Source organism: Parambassis ranga, chromosome 24 (assembly GCF_900634625.1).
Source record: "Parambassis ranga chromosome 24, fParRan2.1, whole genome shotgun sequence".
Lineage (NCBI taxonomy): Eukaryota > Metazoa > Chordata > Actinopteri > Ambassidae > Parambassis > Parambassis ranga.
The window spans coordinates 2,884,979-2,903,541 of NC_041043.1; the positions used below are offsets into that span (position 1 = coordinate 2,884,979).

Genomic DNA, 18,563 nt, shown 5'->3' on the forward strand with positions numbered 1-18,563 from the left:
CCCCTCCCTCCCCCGGTGCCACCAGCACTCTCCCACACTGCTGCTACAATAATTCAATTCATTTCTTTCTATTCATACAGTATTGGCGAGGCCGGGCAATTCTCACGGTGGGCGTAAAAGCATACATTAAAGACATCAAACACGCCCACACCAGAGACAGCAAGTGCTGATTCTGGCAGAGTGTGACAACAGCATATAAACGGAATAAATTATTTGTGTGAGAATGACCTCAGCGCTCTGGCTGCCTATCAGGTACTGAAAACAGCTCCCGCTATAATTACATATAAGCAAACAGTAGTTAACAGTTGTTATTAAGATTTATCTTTACTGTAATTATAGATAATGACCAAAGTTCCCATGAAACAGCCCAACAGCTCTTCCATATTTAATTGTTTCCTTGCGCCAGGGAGGCTGTCCCACTTCCTCTGCTCTGATTGGTCAGCTCCAATGAGCAGATAATAGGCTTTGCTCACCATTTAACATCCACCCTGAGGTGAAAGAGTGATGCAGAAGTGGAGCCAGCCTCAAGTGGTCACTAAAAGTACTGCTCCTCAGTTCTTGCTGATTTTTTTTTATTCTCAGTATAACTTAAAATGTAAGGGTGTAGAATATAATTTCATACTAGACAGTAAATTTCACCTCTTGGTAAACACATTTCCATGGTGATACTGCTGTTGCATCTGCAGCCATCCCACTATCCTTGTGGCAGCATTAAACTGTGGCAGCACTGAGAGCAGCTTTTAGTCGATGGCTCCCAGCCTTCCCTGCAACTTGCGCCCAAACAGAGCAGCAAGGAGAGCGCAGCAGTGCTGACAGAGGCATGAGGGGAGTCGGGTGACAATTGTTGATGGATGCTCTTGGGACAAGCTGCCTCTCTGCCCTTCAAGATGGACAATCTATCTGCCCTTGCCTTTCCCACCACTGCTGCCACCCCCTTGTGCCAACACTATAGATGTCTTTCAACCCCATTTATATATCCTGCATTCACACCCGACTACCTTCTCACACACGTTTGTATCATCTTCCCCCACAGCGCTGACAGAAGCACACAGACATTGGAGCAGAGTGGCTGCATCATGAGCTGAGAAGGGAAGAGGGATAAAAACTTTGTTCTATCCAGCGCTTCATTTCAGTAACACTTTCCCCAGTGATATGGAGGGAGAAAAGGGGTGGTGTGTGTGTATGTGTGGGTGGAAGAGTGAGGCTGGAGTAGGAAACACAAAGAACAGTGTGGAAAACTATAAGAGAATCAAGGATATGGATGTACGCCTGGGGAATATGAGGGAGAGGTGAGTGTGAAATATAAAAATTACAAAAAAAAAAAATCCTGGAGCACAATGAACAAATGAAGATGTAGGAACGATCACAAATTAGGGGATGTGAGAGGACGGGGAGATGAGTCAGAGAAAGTAAAAAAAAAATGGAAAAGAAAGGGGGAGGAGAGTCAAAGGGGGCTGGGAGAATGAGACAGCAGCGACTGTAGTGATGAAAAGCAGAGGTAAGAAGTAAAGAGAGGAGAATCTGAGGAAAGAAAAGAGAGAGAGCCAAACATGAGGGAGAATGAAACAGAGCAGGACAGGAAAAGGGAGACAGCTCGCAGCTAAGAAGAGAAGTTATGAAGGGCAACAAGCTGGCACAGAAAGCGTGAGCATAAGGATATGAGAGCTGTGAAGAGGAAGACAGAAGTAAACCTTAACAAACTATTAAGATATAACTCTTATAACTGCTTCCTCTCCCAGGCGGGTGGAGTCAGCCTCATGGGACGGTGCACAAACTTTAGAACATCTCTGCAAAGTACTTGAAAGTCACATACTTTCCCATGATTGACAGCTCACCAGTCATAATGTATACTGTCCTAATATGGTAAATCCCCTCCCATCTGCTACACCAAGTAGGTTAAAACAACTGCCGAGAATTATTTGCAAAGTCTTATTTGATCCAGGTTTGAAGTGGTGCTGGGACGAATTATTTATGAGTCAAGAGAGGCTGGCAGACAGAACCGTGAACGCGGGTTGACTGAGCATCTGACAGCGATACAGGAGGAAAGTAAACAGCTGAATAAACAGCTAAGCATGTCTAACCCATTTCTTAGAGAGCTGCTATCAGAAGTGGCTTGCAGTATTGCGGCTTTGTGCATTCCCACAAGGCGAGGGGGAGAAGGCCTCGTGGGAAACGATCACCTCAAAGTGCTGAATACTTCCCAATTATGCTGCACTGGACAAGTCAGTTTCAAACAGCGAGAGCACAAATCTCTGGAGGCAACACTAAGCAGTCAGAATAGAAGCTGGTATCAGAGACTGAAATTAGACCTCGTAATGACATATCTGGGATGGAGATTTATTATCTCATCTTTATACCAACTTTCAAGAAAAGTAAGATTTGGACATCCTGTAATGTAGAAGTAAATGAAAGACTGTGTTCTGTTATATTTCTCCTGTCAGCAAAGCTTTTGAAAGCAGAGTGTATATCAATCTCTTGGGTATGTTTTACTTGTTTTGTTTGGCACAAGTAAAAGTGGTTTTTATGGACACATTTTTCTTACAAAGAAAATGTGTCAGCTTACATGCTAACATCCTAACTGCCAAGTGCTAACCTTCAAAGATCCTCAGCTGCTTGTTGAGTTTACTTCTTAGTGATTCATTGATCTGATGCACGGTGACTGACAGATGGTTCATCCAGCGTGTGATGTGTTACACAGAATCCTGTCAAGTTAGGGAAACTGCTCAGACTTTGAGAAAAGAAGAAAGTGTGTGTCAGACTATGCTATCCTGTAGATGAGGAATTGACAGTGCATGTAAAATGCAAATAACGATACCATGCATCTGTGGTGTCCACAGGGAGACATAGGCACAGTCTTAAGATGTAAATTTTAAAGTCTCAGTTATATAGTTTAATTTTTCCCAAAACACTGGGTGCTGCACCAGCGCTGTGTATGTGGGGTCAGCTTTAAGTAAACTATAGTTGCTTGTAATAAGGGTACATGCCAACTGATACACTGATGTAGCTCTTTGATGTCTGAGGAGAGGAACAACCTAGTTTTGACCAGACAGACAACACTTGTTAACACAGGGATTGGGATTTGTTGACATCAAGAAAAATATAGAAAACAGTCAGCCTTATCCTTTAATTGACAAAGACTACTGAAGATAAAAGCAAAGCCGGCAGCTTAATGCAATTGTTTAGGTGTGGTAAGCTTTTCTTTCCTTGGTTCGTCTGCATTTGTCGATTTTGAAATCCCAGAGTGACGTATTTAGTTATATAAATGCTTTATAAAAAAAAAGTCACAACTGTTAGATCAGTGTTTGGTACAGGGTGATGTTAATGGGGACAACAAAACAAGTGGAATCAGATGCTTGGAGTGATGAGTACAGAATGATGAAACGTCTTTAAAGCAGTTGATTAGCATGGATATGAGTTGTTGGAGTGTAAACAGAGGACTAATAAAAAAGTAAAAGACACCCAAGGATAAAAAATAAACCAAAACAAAACACTACTATCAAATCAGGTTATATTAATACTATTGTGCTAACCTTATATTAACCTCTCCCACAGCAATGTTTGTATTCACCCACAACCCTCATGGCTATGTCTTTGTTTTCTGTTTGTTTAGACTGTATAGCACTGTGTAACCTTTATGTAGAGGCAAACTATAAGTCATTATTACTGAAGCTTTTATAACCACAGACAAAAAGACACACACACACAGAGAAGAGATCTGATCGTCCTTACCCGATGATGGGGTGTTTGAAGCCCAGCTTGGCAGTGCTCTGCTGGATCTCCTTCTCTAACCATGCCTGAGGGCGTACCAGGTACTTGACAAACTGGGACACCCACCAGACGGACGGGTCACCGTGCAGACGCTGCAGGCGAGGAGCCAGGTCCTCGGGGATCGCCAGAGGCAGGTAGGGAGGCCGAGGGTGGAGGCTGTCCACGATGGGCAGCTCCACAACTTGAACATCCTTATCATGAGCCTCTCCTAGAAGAGCACACAGAGGAGGATTTACTTCAAAATCAGGGATATAGGAGATGATTTTGTGGATTATCATGAGAAAATAGTGAAACAGGCTTGTCACAGATCCTCAGAAATAAGGACTTCACTTTGCTTGTTTTATCTGGAAACATATTCTTCTTACACTGAAACAACAGAAGCATCAAATGCTCAGTTTAAGTCTTTGTTTGCTGCCAAACAGCAAATTTTTGGCAATTTTTTATGATAAGTGGCATTGAGCATGGTGCTGGTATTCATTATTCTAATCAGGACTGGAAGGACAGTCGTTGTGACATGCTGTGTCTACTGAGATGTTTGAGATTTAGTGAAATCACTTGACTCTTGTTGAACAGATTGGGTTCAGACTGTGTTAGTGGTCCAGTGTCCTTGCTGCTGTTTTGAACTCTTCTGCTTGCTAGCGGCCCAGGCACCCAACTGCCTTAATACAACTTAAACAGGTGAGGAGTAACATAAAAATTCAGCACAAACCTGTCATGAAGGTGAATTTTCTACAGAGACGATGGTGTAAACACATTTATTTCTGCTTTATAGCGCAGCGTTTTAACACTGTGAGGATCAGACTGAAGTGGCTGTCATCTTACCATACAATAGAAAGGCAAAGGGAATATACATTGTGATGCAGTGTGATATTGCAGTTTCATTCTATTAATTCCTGCATCACTTCAACCTCCAGAGTGCAGCTCCAGTGACAGACAGCTGCACTTTGTCTGTCCTTGCTTAAAGGCCAAGGTAAGCTCCTTTCTATCAAGGCTGTGTAGGGCCAGGGGCTGAGGCAGGGACCTGGACTGGAGGGAGCTGGGGAAGGGTGGGGGAGGTGTAGCAGTTTGGTGGTCTGGCATTGGCCTCCCTCGGGCTGAGTCCTGCTTGAAAGAAGCCCTGGGCTGAGCAGGGCTGATTATGAAGGTCACCTCTTTGGGCAGCATAAAGCCTCCCCTCACACTTGCCAGACCTCCCTACATTTCAGGGCCAGCTGTCTGCACACAAAAGGCACATGCACCTGCATGTGTGAACAAAAGCAGAACGCTCACACAATCATGTAACATCCGTGGAAACATAGACTGTATGTATGGTGTGCACAAGCACAGGATCTTCTGTACAGAGGGAAAAGGGTGCTTTGACGGTGATAACTAAGGCTATCCAAATAAAACCGCAATAAAAAGAAAGACACAAACAAACACACACAATGAGCTCTTCCTAATCTCATCTCAGCAGCAGGTATATACCTGGCAGACACAACCTTCACTCTCTTTGAGTCTTAAACCCTGATCATTGTTTCCTTTCTCTATGTGTGTGTGTGTGTGTGTGTGTGTGTGTGTGTAAACCCCTGCTTTCCCTCAAAACAAGTTTGAGGCCTGCATTCTTTCAGACTAAAGTGGCTTCTGTAAGTGCCACAGACAGGCCCTGATACAGCTGCCTCCATAACACACTTCTAAATAAATGGCATAATGAGTCATTAAAATGGCCTTTTACAGAGATGCTACATAATAAACATGTTAAAAAACAAGGACAGAAACGGAAGCTCGAATGTGTGTGTGTGCGTGCGTGCATGCGTGCGTGCATGCGTGCTGGAGCATGAACTGAATATAAATTGGTAGAAGCATTAAATATTGAACAGAAAAAATATTCCCAGGCCTGTCTTTGCTTATATAACAGCATTGGCATGATTCACATAAGGGGGCAATGGGCATATTTTTGAGGCCTGCACTGGCACAAATGTACAGATATGCAGCATGTTGTCCTCCCACAGCTACTTAATTAGATCACAAAGCTCCTCTAAATTTGATCTAAACTCCAAAGCCTCTGCATACATTTCCGGTATATGCATCATCATTTAAAGCATATTGGTCCACATTGACACAGAGTTCCTTTGCTGTGCTTTAAGCCTAAGATGTATTCTGAGTCTAATAAATATTTCATAAGATTAACATAATTGTGAAACTGGAAAACCCTGAGTGACACCATCCAGACAGAAAATACAGAGCATCTCCATTCATAATACATTTGAGGCTGAGTTTATGAACTTGGAGATCTCTTGTTACGGTCTTTACATGCCAGGGAACATTATGTTTCTCCTGCTGTTCTCGGACTCACACATAAGGCTGTAATATCTGTACAATGGCCCTCAAAGGAATACGCTCTCTTTGGCAAATTAGCTCTTTGATCAACGAACCATTGTTCCACAGGAGGACTGGTTTCCCCTCCCATGTGTTTAGGCTGTTACAGCAGGCATGCCACAGCGCTAAGCTTTCTCATGCTGTCTACTGGACATAAAAGTTATGACAGAACAGCAAGTGGAATAACGCTGCAGTGGGACTGGGTATAAAAAAAACTGTCTTTATAGTTTTGCACAGCAGATAATGTTTGGACCATGTTGTCAGACCTGTTAATTTTTTTTTGGTAGAAAGCAGCTCTGTTTCTCAGCAATTAGTGTTGCTGGATAGAACCCAGAGAGAAACAAGGGTTGTCAGCTTCAAGTAGAAATCTATGGGCCTAAGAAATGAGGCCTGTACGCAAATATCAAAAACTAGTCCCTCCAGGCAAGTCAATCCACATAGACCTGCATGTAAAATGTCCAACTTCACAGCAGAAATAGACATGTTTACAGGCTGGTGCAAAAACAGTTTGGCCTCTACTACTAATCTTTTTTTAATGATGACCATTCCGGGGTATTAACATTTTGTATACATATGGGCATGCCAGCTTTGCGTGACAGGCAGGTGCTGACTCACTTCATGAGCTTCCTGCTTCTGCAGCACTCAATCTCTTTGTCAGTATTTGGATTAACCTGGATATTAGGCAAACTATGATATCACCGTGGTAACAGTTCAAGCCTTCAACACAGACTCAAGATGTCTCTTTACAATCCTATAGGCGACTTCACACACAGCTTGTCCATTATATACAGTCTATCTCCATTTCCATGCGTAGTTGCCTGGTCCACCGGTCTTATGGTGAATCTGCTCATTAGTACCAACAAGAACAGAGCTATAGGGGGTGAATAACATCAAATGTCTTGGTCTACTAATTATTTTGATATAATATACATTTCCTTTGACCTACAGGTGAGTTTTCTCTTCTGAATTATTTACACAAACTCCTCAGCTGTAGAGAAAATTACAGAGGGCGTCTCCCTGCTATGTTATGATAATTTCAATGTGGGTTTTCTTGTAATGTTTTGTTTTTCCCATTTCCCATCTGGGGGAAGAAAATCAGCAGGTCCCATAATGACTTCCTCTTTATCTTTGATGTTCCCCCCAAGCAATGTGTTTCCCTGACAGAAATACCCTGTCGTAGTCACATATACATATACAATGCATCCTCTCTCAGTCTATAAATGTTGATGTGCTCCCATCCTCGGGGAAAACGTTAATGAAAGTAGGCTAACCATGTTAAAATACATGAGGAAACAGGAATTTGGTAAGACTGCTGCATAAAATACCAAAACTGTCAAATTCCATTAAAAAGACAATGTTCAAAAGGTCAGAATTCACCGGGTTGTAGTGGCAGCACTGTGAGGTTTCAAGAGATCAGTATTCACTCCATTAAAACACTGTAATTGTACTGGCGTGGGCAAACAGTCCGCTTAATTAGTGAGATATTCAATGTATACCTACTTATTAATCCAAGGCTTCAGCATCCCTTTGTGGTCCAGTGCCCCAAGGAATGTACTTGCTCGTACTGTTAACAAAACAGGCATGACCGCAGGCACAGCCAAGCTCCCAGTAGGCTCCTCTATTAGCTATGCCCAGCTAGTTAGCCGGCTTGATCATCAGAAACTACTGCCTCTGCAAATAGCAGGATTTTATAGGAATAACAATGCAGAATGCTAAAAGGCCTGAGGTAGGGAGGGGCGTTGGTAGCGGTGAGCTGTCTGTTGGGGTGTGAACTACCAGATGGCATATATGGAGCTATAGGAGGCTGTTTTGTAAGACAGTCACCGCAAATATACATTAGATAGTGGGAGAGGACACATGAAAGGCAGGAAAATAAGAGAAAGAAGGCAGTGGGAGTACAGGAGATAAGAAGGGAGAGCCCAGGAGAGCCTGAGTCAAATGAAGCGATAGGAGAAAAATGAAGAGCTAAAGGGATGCAGCCATGAGAAGAGAAAAGGCAATGAGAGAGAAATTGATAGAGAGACAGGTACCGTCTCATAATGATACGTCCATTCACAAATGATTTGATTCTGTCAGCTTAGTAAAGGCAAATACATCCATAAATAATGTAGCACATTAAAAATCACACCTTAAATTCATACAACTGTTCACTCATAAATGATTCTACCACATTCCTACATTAGCAGGGAGGCCAATGTCTCCCCAACCAGCGCATCACTCTCTGCTGTTAGATGCACACTATACATATGAACTAACTCATGCTTGAATAAAGTGTTCACTACAGACAGCCTAGAACAAGTGAAGAATTCTAATCAGACACAACTAACAAGTCTAAAGCATTAAATACAATAAAAGCCAAAGCTGAAAGTGTTTCAGGTTTTTGGATGCCATGAATGTCTGAACCACATTTTCTAACATGATGCATGACACTCCAACACTCCAAACTCAATAACTGATCAGACCATTAAAATTGTTTTTCATTTTCTTTGTTTTTTCAATACAGTAAAAAAAAAGAAAAAGATAATTAACTACTTTGCCATTTTTCCTGGCATGTCATGAGCATGCAGCCAGAAAACAAGGCTGGTAATGAGTAGAAAGCAGCGTGGTAGCACTAACTATGCTACAGTGGTTAATTTATTTAAGTACTTTTAACTGAATAAAAGCTCTGCGAGTGCAAATGGAGACAGAAGGACTTTAGCAGGGAAGTGACACAAAAAAAGTCATGTTTTCATGAACTTAAAACAAGTCTTCATATTAATGTTAGGGAGCAAGCCCTCTTTCACAGAGCTGACCGTGTTTCTACAGCAGCCCAGAAGGGACAAACGAAACAGTGAGAGGGCCTTTGACATTTTTAAGACTTTAAGTGGCAGTCAACATAACTTCTTGTGCATTAGTATTCAGTTAACTGCCATCTGTAGTCTCACCACTAGCTGCCACAAAATCTATCCTACTACTCCTTAAAGTATAATTTCAAAATCTACCAGGAAATTGCAATTTCCTCTTTCAAATGTCTATCACATACTATCAGTCTAAACTTACTGTGGGTCAGAGGATTTTTCACATAAATAAATTTACAAGATTTTGCACATGCGTGTGTGTACCCACCTGACCAGTGTCCAGTGCTGGCTCCAGAGCGGTCTGTGCAGGTGTTACTGACGGGCAGGAAGACGGTCTCCCAGCCGCCGGGGGCGTAGCGCCAGTTGTGAGACTCCAGGATGAGCGTGCGCTGGGTGCCATAAGCGATCATGAAGCAGTAGACGACGTGGTGGAGCTGGCAGCCGTATCCACAGCCCTTATTGATGTTACATACCAGCTTTCTCGCCTTACTGCAGTCCGGGGGGTTCTAGGAGGAGAAAGAAAGTGTGTTTCAACACGGTTTATTGCTTGACCTTCGCCTTGTGCCTCTGAAAGACCCGCTTTCTACTTGTAATAACACATAGCTGGTATTGTTTTCTTTGCCGGCATCATACTCCACTTCACTCTAATTTCGAGTGCTCACTTCTCAGCTTGCCTTTCTCCCTGTACCTGTCACTTTCTTTTTCTCACTGTTGTTTGCTGTGATGCTACAGGAAACTTCTTTTTTCATCATTTGCATGCTACTCTCCTTTCCATTGCACTGGGTGCCATGTTTCCTCAATACAATGAAAACGGACGCTGAATATTTTCAGTCCATTTTTTTGTGCTCAGCAGATACACAACTGGCTCCCGTTTCAGTGATATTTGATGTAAATTATAGTGCTGTATACAAGCTGGAAATTGCTGAGCCTTTTAAAGAAAGGCTGAATGTATGAAAGATGGACTTAGTCATTGTTGGGGTTGGTCTTTTCCTGGGATTTGCTGACAACAACAAAAATGTCAGCCTTATTCTTAAATACCTCTTCCCCCTTAATCTCCTCCGGAGTTCTTGTACTCCCTAATTCCTTCACTTTTTCACAGCCTTTTTTTGTTTCCACTCTACTTTTCATGTGTCTATATATTCCTCTGACACTCTCTCCAGTTCCCCCAAACATCAGTCGTATTCCTCATCAAAAATTAGCTTCAATATCATACAAAGTCTGAGGGGAAGAATACCAAATGTGAAGCACCAGGGGAAGAAACAAGAATTTCTTTCTTTTCTTTTTTTTTTGTGGAAACCAACAGAGTGACACACGCTGCGTTGTCAATGAGTTGCCGGGCGGGTTGTGATTCGCTCGGCAGCCGGTCTGAGCGACTCTGCACCACTAGTGCCAACCAGCTTCCTAAACAGCAATTACCGGCTGATGGGAGTGTTTTCCTCATTAGGCTGCTGCAGCTGTGGATGGTTCACAGTAATCAGGCCGCACGGCACCCACCGGCTAACACTGCCTATCACACGCTAGCAGGAGAGGAAGAGGAAGAGAGGAGGAGGAGGGAAGCAGAAGAGGGAAAAGCAACACGAGGGAATAAAAACAGTGGAGTTGAGATGAGAAAAAAAGGATGGAAGGCATTAAAAATAAGGGCAAAACAAGGAAAGTGAAAACAGAAAGAAGAAGGAGAGACGAAAGGAAAGAGGAGAGGAGGAGAGTAGAGGACAGTGTTGGATCCTTTAGGTGCAGAAAACTGATTACCGCTGCTGCTGTTCAATAACACGAACAGAGCCACTGAGCTGACAGAGCAAGCTGCACAGGTATTCCCTCTGCCACTTTACCATTAGCCCCATAGGTGTACTGTAAGCTAACTTACTGCTCTAATAATCTACACTGGCATCCTGACAAACAAGGACCTTGTTTTCTGCCTGAAGCGTGGCACCTGAGTCACAGTACCAGCATGTACCAGGATGCCACCCACTGCTACGTGGACCATCAAGGAACAACTGCATTTCTATGATGCTGCATCATCAACTCTCTTGCTTCTTCTATCTCTACCAAGGACTCAGTGGTTTATTCAGAAAAATTCAAGGATGCTTTGCCGGTATGTAACCGCATGCAATCCTCTGTGTGTATACAGAGATGACAGGACTTTTCTCCTTACAGATGCATACTTGTTACACTGTTATATTGTGTGTCCTCCAAGCAGAGTGGAGCTGCTGAGGAGGAAGAACCAACACATACAATGCCAGGTATGCTCTGAAGCATACTGTGCTATATTATCTGTTCTCATTAATAATAGGATCACTATTTATTATAGCTTGTACTGAAGAAAGCTCAACACCATAAACTCATTAGAAACACGTTTATGAGGTTAATGAGGAGAAGAGTTATAGAAGAGTTATAACTCTTATACGACCTATACACAATCTGACGTCTGTTTGCAGGGGTCGCTATCATGCATGGACCAGAGTTTTCAATTAGTGACTGAATTGTCATTACTTCCATCATTGCTGTGGGAGGACAAATGAGCAGCCTGTCAGTGCCAATAGGCATCAAAAATGCTCAAAGAACTCATACCAGCAATAAAGAACAACAATGGCGTTCACCAAAACACACATGTTGCATTTGCTGGCCTCCGTTTTTCTGGTTCCCTGACCCAGCTCAATAAACATTTGTAAAGTCTGATTAAGGGTAATCATTTTTAACACATTGCCGACTGGTTAAAATGCCACTATGCATCGATTAATTAATCCTTGACAATCAATCATCATGTCAATGATAAAGCAAATAATCAATTATACAAAAAAAAGGTTTAAAGCACTTCTTCTTCATCTGTGTGAGAACATCCCCATCAGCTCCCATGTTTAGCTGGACTGACTCTGCTGAGTGCTGAGATGTGGTTCAAGGATTATGACGGCAGTCTGTGAGTGCTGGCTGGTTCTGTAGGCTAAGTGCCTGTTTAAATGGTGTTCTTTGGGCAGAGTGATCAAAGAGAGAGAGGTATATCACTTATGTACAGACTATGGCTGAACAACTGAATTTCTGAATTTGAGAAACTTTAAGGTGTCTCCATACAGCAGATTTACAAAACACATAATGATGTTTCTGTAGACTGCACAGTGTATTCAGCTCATTAAAGTTCTTACATTGTTTTTCAGAGGAGAAACACCTAGTGCACAGGCTGTGCCAACACCAACAATGACAAAGGTGAAAGAACAAAACACAATTCAAGCAAGCAGTCGTTAAAGTTTTAAGCATTTAATTTAGATTTTTTTAAAAGTAAAATCAAACCCCATTTTGGTGCATTTTACTGCAACTTTCCACAGTGATTGCAATTTAATGTTTTGTGTTCTGTAATTGCTTTTCTATTGATGAGTTTTCATTATTACTCATGGAGTCCTCTGTGGGGTTTAAATTGTGTACCTAGGCCTTCACAAAAAAGGACATATGTAAGCACAATGCCTTTAAAAAATGCAAAAGAAGTTATGTAACCATATTGAACCTTAAGTCTTAAGTGTCAACAATGATGAATGCTCTCACTCCAACTGGTACTTTTTAAAGATCTGGATATTTCGTAGTGATCTGTTGAAAACACAAAAAGTGCAAGTGCAAAAATACCAAAGATCCAAAACACATTCCTGTTCATTACTGAATAATACCACTAATCAAAGGCTCATAGTGCAAAAATAGATGAAAAGCTTGTCCAACAGGGCTCCATCTGAAGGAACCAGGCATCGTAACTGAACGTTGTGAGTGGACAGATGGAGCAGACGCAGAGATGGAGTTAGTTAAACCAGGAATGAGGCGAGAAGCTGGTGCGGGTGGCAGAGACAGCAGGATAGGAGGGAGGAGTCTGTCTCTGTGTGTACATATAGATGTGCCAATGTGTGTGAGTGAGACAGCAAGAGACATACACACAAATACACACACACACCAGCCTTTAGCGTATGAGCATGTGCATCAATCTTGTGGCTGTGTGCGTAAGTGTGTGTGTGCCAATTGGTTGGTGCGGGTGAATCCATCTGTGCACAACGGTGTGTGTGTGATGAATTAGTGATGGCAGCTGGTAGAGCGGTGTGATCCCTCAGCGGTGGTGACAGCAGCTGTTAGTGGTGCTGTCTCCGCCCAGCCAGACTGACTGGGTCCTCTTCATCAAACACACCGGCTCATTAATGCTGCAGGGCCTGGTGCTGCACCACACCACCCCATCCGACAACCTGGCTGCACCAGCACTGGTGGAGGGCGAGCGGGGCGTCTGGGGTGAGCGGATGTGTCCTGGGTCTCAGGTCTGTTTGTGTGTATGAAGATGTAAGTGCATCAATCTAAACCTCAGCATGTGTGTTTGTGTCCATCTTGCATTCCTGCATATGCGTGTCTGCCGATCTGTCATTTTGCATCTCTCCATATGTCTCAATGTGCTTTGCAGCGTGTGTGTGTGTGACACTAAACCGCTGACAACAACAAGAGTCCTGCTTGTCAGATTGGAACAGTGTGCTATCACACCCCTCACCTGCTCCTCGTGGAAAGTGATGCTGACAGTTATGGATGGTGCAAATGAGACAAGCAAGCGTGAAAGATGACGAAGGAAGCGCATATGTGTGTACATTTACATGAATGCTCACAACAGAGTGGCGTCTACATGCAATGTGAGTGAGCAAGAACGGGGCCAGTTGGCAAAGCAGCAGGTGTGTCTGCACTGTAGATACCTGTAGGTAGGTGATTCTGTTCTGGACCAGATCCGACAAATCTTTAGCCTCCTTAGTTCTCCATTCACCAGCTCCGTCCGCCTGGCTGAGGTAGTACAAGTCTGTCATGATGGACCTGCATAAACAATTCAGAACAGGCAGTTTTTTAGTCTCATTAATTATCTCTACATCTAGCAGTATTGTTAAACCTTTAAACATGCAGTATATTAGACACTTCTTGTTATTAATATGTGGACCCTCAAAGATAATAAAACACATAACCTTATCTCCTTAGCATGCCAATATCTTAATCCTGCTGAAAGTGCTGCTTATTCCCACAGCAGTCATTCAGTATGTGAGAGAAGGATCCTGGAATATACTACTGGTCACAAAACAAATCAAACAGGGTAACTCAAATGGTGTTTGTGTTAATTGCACTGATCTTTCTATGAAATATGTGAAGAGGCAGACAAAAAAAAACATGTTTCAAACACATGTGGTTGGACCACTCCAAATCAATGAGCAGGACTGTGTTATGATTAAATGCACTACAGTCAGTGAGCTGTGTCCCACTGATGATGTACTGTATTTCCTCAAAAACGTTAGCCTTTCAAACCGTGCCTGTTTGGAATGTGTCGATTTCCAGCTTTATTGGAGGAAATTCAGCAACTGAACCACCGAGGACGTAAAACATACGTGTGGTCTTACATAGAGGTTCACAGTATTAGATCAGATCAGACTCGCCAACGAGAAAGCACCAGATTTGATTTATAAAATATTAGTAGTTTCCTCTCATGTAGCTGGATCTAGCAAATTTGTATCATTATGTATCACAATAAACACATTAAAATACTTCACCAAACTGAAAACAGGAAGTGCAGTTTCACTAAATATTTATACTATGTTAAGCTCTTAAAGTGTAAAACTGTTTACTGAAATATTTTGTTAGTCAAAACACCCATAGAAAACTTTCCACTCGTAGATGACATTGAGCTACATCATCTGTACTCCAACTCTGCAACACTTTTTGTTGCAGTCTAACTCACACATAGAGCCACTGGTGACAGTATTGCATTGTGACATTGCCTCATCTCGCCTTTGTACACCACAAAGACTAGAGGGCAAAGGCCAACTAACAAACAAATGAACCCTGCACCTCCATCACCTGATGATGATTTGAATAAGAGCAACATATGTTATCACGCTCCACATTCTTTCATGACATTTACAGAAAAAGTGTTGTTTCTCTGATGCTGACTGACACACAGCCACGTCTTCCTGGTTGTTTGGCTGTTCTCGTGGATTAAGTCTGCCATCTGCACGCCACACTGACGGAGAATTTGTGAATATGTCAAACACTGACTAAAATCGTGACCATCCGCTTCCAAACATGCCCAAGAGCTCCGATATAGGCAGCTAAGGGCAGATGGAAACACATCACAAACACACTTATGCAAGCTTAATTTGTTACTCACTTCTTTGACCTAAATCAGTCACATCCTGTGTGACTGAGACTTCTTATACATATATTCAGTAGCGCATGCAAAGACACAAACACAAAGCAGACAAGCATCCCTTTTCATGAGTGCATGGTGTATAGTGCCTTTCTAAGCTGACTAAAGACAGTATCATTACTCATTGTCCCATTTTGAAGCAGGAACCACAGTGTGTGAACGCATGTCAAACTCTCCCCCAGAGGCGCCAGGGGGACCATCACCAATGATCTGCAGAAAGGAAAGAAAAACCTGGCTGCCCCCAAAAAACTTAACAAGGAGGAATCAACAGACAAGCCCTGAGGGACTTGGCAGCAAGACCAGGGAACACTACACATACATGGAGTCCTGCATATATAGTGTGTGTTTGGGTACATATAAATGTGTGTAAACTTTTTTTTTTCATATGTGAAGCTTGTAGGCTTCCTCCCAGACACAGAGGGGCTCAGGCTGCAGATGTGGAGGCTGGAGGCGCTCAGCTCTTCTCTGTGCCGATGCTGCGACAGTAGGCTCAGATTACAGTGTGAATATCAGTAGGTCAGGTGAGACAATGGGTGGGCATAAGAGAGGAAAGTCAAGAGTCCGTGTCTCTAACAGCCAGGACACCGGTCTGTGACATAAGCCATTCGGTAAGCACTGTTTAGCCAGTTTGAAACTGAGCCTTTTTTTCTGTGTTTCTGACACAATACAGCCACACTATCATACCCATCCTGTTGTATGATCGGGCTACAAGACATTCTTTTGTAGGAGTTTTAATGCTGAGTTTGAGGCGTGTTCTGCCCTTCATACTGTTCTTGCATTTCTTGCTCTTCCTCCTCATCCTTTTCCTGTTCCTCTTTTCCTTTATTGCATGCTTTTATTTGCTAAAGGCACAGTTAGTGTATATGGTTTCACTGCAAACAGTATGTTTATGGCATGTACTGTGTAATACTAAACCGGCAAGCTGTCAAACATATCACATGATTTTCATCAGCAGATGGTGCACACCTAGATGTTCAAACTTTATATTTTTATGTCTCCCCCGTTACATGATGTAATCACTGTGTAAACTAAAATTTCTTGTTGCAGACAACTGAACTTTGAACTGCTGTATTCTGGTTCATCCCTGTGGTCTTCCACTTCCTTTTAGCTGTCTATAAAACTGTGAAAGTGAAAGCTCTTTAAAATGCAGTGGTATTTTTTTTTTCTGTCCTTGTTGCGAGAGCTGCTAAGTACCCACATGCTATTTTATTTTACTTTTTCAAAGACAAGGACCTTACTGGCTTCCTGAGCAGAATTTAAATCAAGCAGGGGTGCATTTATTTAAGTCAAACATTTCATTGCTCTTTCACCCTCCTGTCCCTATCTGGGCCGGCTCTCTCGGCCTTTCGCCTGAAGCACACACAAAGAAAACTCAAGAGGTGGGGGTGGAGGGCTTAGATGGAAAGCGAACGTTTGTGTGTGTGTGTGTGTGTGTGTCTGTGTATGGGGTGAAGACTCGGTTGGAAAGCTACTTAGGCTAAGACAATGGCTCCTGTAAGCCACTTCAACAGGATTACAATGGAAGCACTTGGCTAAGTGACACCAGGCTTTCCTTCATTCAGCTGTGAGGATCCACATGACAGAAGGTGTGTCTGTGACCTTTGCCCTCTGTTACTAATGAACCACTGCATAGTCTGCTTTCTAGTCTTAATAGTACTAGCATTCTCCCTACTATTAACACTTGTAGCATCTAGAATCTATCACCTATGGATGATTCGGTTCAGCCCTTGGGATGGCAAAAAGAACTCTGTTTAGGGTTTAAAGTCAAAGCTAACACTGCAACTCCTGTTCAGCTTATCTTTCAGCATGATCTGTTTGGTGTGTTGAGGTTTTATGTTCCCGGCAACCATTTCCACTAACTTTTATAAGGCACATAAAAGCTTGGAAATACAAGTAGGGTATTTGCAGACATAGAAGAAAAATAAAACAAGAGGTAAAAAATGCACAGTCTGGGTGTTTGTTCCTGCACCTTGAGTGAGCTTAAGAATAAATGCAGAGAAGTGTATGCATGTCGATTACATTCTAAAGCACAAATAAACATGCCAGCTCCTCCACAAAACCCTGCGGGAAGGTAACGTGTGAAAGCAGTGAACTGGCAGGCAATTTCTTTTCTTAATGCATTTGAGAGCTATTTAGTTGTCAAGAACATACATTAGATTGATTTTAAATTGACTTGAAATGTGCACTGACACTACTAACTCTTCCTAGGAGCATTGTTCAGTCAGTCATGTAGAATGTCATGTGAAGTTTCAGACACACAACGTGCTTGATGGTGGACTTTGAAAGGAAACCTTAGCAGACAGGAAAACTCCACACAAAAAGCCACGTCACCCTTCTTGTTATGAGTGCTTTTCAGAGACACAATAAGTCTGCATATACTGATCTCATGTCAGTGCTCACCTCTCCTGGTGTCCCAGGTCCTGCAGGAGTGTATCAGCGTACTTCTGCCTCTCGCTTGGCTCAACATTGGCCAATTTCTTCACCTCGCTGCGAACAAAGTACCAGAACTCCTTCACGCCATTCTCCACCCTCCTCCGCAGCTCCTCCTGAGTGGGCCCGGGGCCTGTAGAAAAAAAGGAAACACAAAAGGTATTCTACTAGCATGACATCTGGGGCATAGGTATGATCTAAAACAACGAATCAGTGACGTTAACTTCAAAGCCTCTCTATGGGAATACAGCTAGAAGAAATGAGGTTGAAAAGGATGCCAGGAGGTCTTGAAGAACGACTGAGCATTACATTATTAGAGTGTAAATACGTTTCTGGCACAAAGCAAGGTTTCAGTACATAACCATTAAAATTTGCCTCTTTCATATGTCCCTGGGTGTTACTTTGACCTCGTTAGGAATCACTTGATCACTGTTTTTGTGCATCATGTCTTTCTCTCTCATGTTTTTCGCACACAGGAAGGAACTTTACACCCCACCCGAGCCAAACAATGTGGAGTAACCCACATGGAAACACAGCTGCCTGCTCTGGTTTCTGCAGAGAAAGAAAAAAATGAGGGAAGGGAAGGTCAGCCACAAGCAGGAGAGGAGGAGAAGGAGGTGGTGAAGATGGAAAAGCTCTTTTTTTACGTACTTTCTCTGTCTTCTGTCTTTACTCCCTCTCTTGTGGAAAAAAAGCTGGAGGGTATTTTTAGCTTTTTCTTCCCCTGCGGCAAGATGGAAAGGCTGACCCTCTGCTGCCCTCCATGCTCACATGTCCTTTTTTATTTTCTCTGTGTCTGTCTCTCTTTTCTCTCTTCTCACTCGTCCATTCTGCCAGTGGGGCATTCTCACAGCTTCCACTTCATTCACACATTTCCCCGCTCACTTGACAGCTTTCCTGCCCCTTTGGCCACTGCTTAGAGTGGCAAATACACACATAACCCTGCTCATACGACAGCGGCTCTGCCATCACGGCAGCAGGTT

The 18,563-nt window shown here is 42.8% G+C and overlaps 1 protein-coding gene across 2 annotated transcripts in view; it reads right to left on the minus strand.

Moving 5' to 3' along the window:
• Positions 1 to 18,563, minus strand: part of fut8b (fucosyltransferase 8b (alpha (1,6) fucosyltransferase)) — a 79,192-nt gene that overhangs the window by 9,911 nt on the left and 50,718 nt on the right. For both annotated transcript variants that reach the window (XM_028397547.1, XM_028397548.1), the window contains exons 4-7: positions 17,551 to 17,713; positions 13,658 to 13,772; positions 9,229 to 9,466; positions 3,730 to 3,976 (exon numbers count right to left, since the gene is read on the minus strand). In XM_028397547.1, coding sequence (XP_028253348.1) covers positions 3,730 to 3,976; positions 9,229 to 9,466; positions 13,658 to 13,772; positions 17,551 to 17,713 — 763 coding nt within the window. The remainder of the gene's footprint in view (positions 1 to 3,729; positions 3,977 to 9,228; positions 9,467 to 13,657; positions 13,773 to 17,550; positions 17,714 to 18,563) is intronic.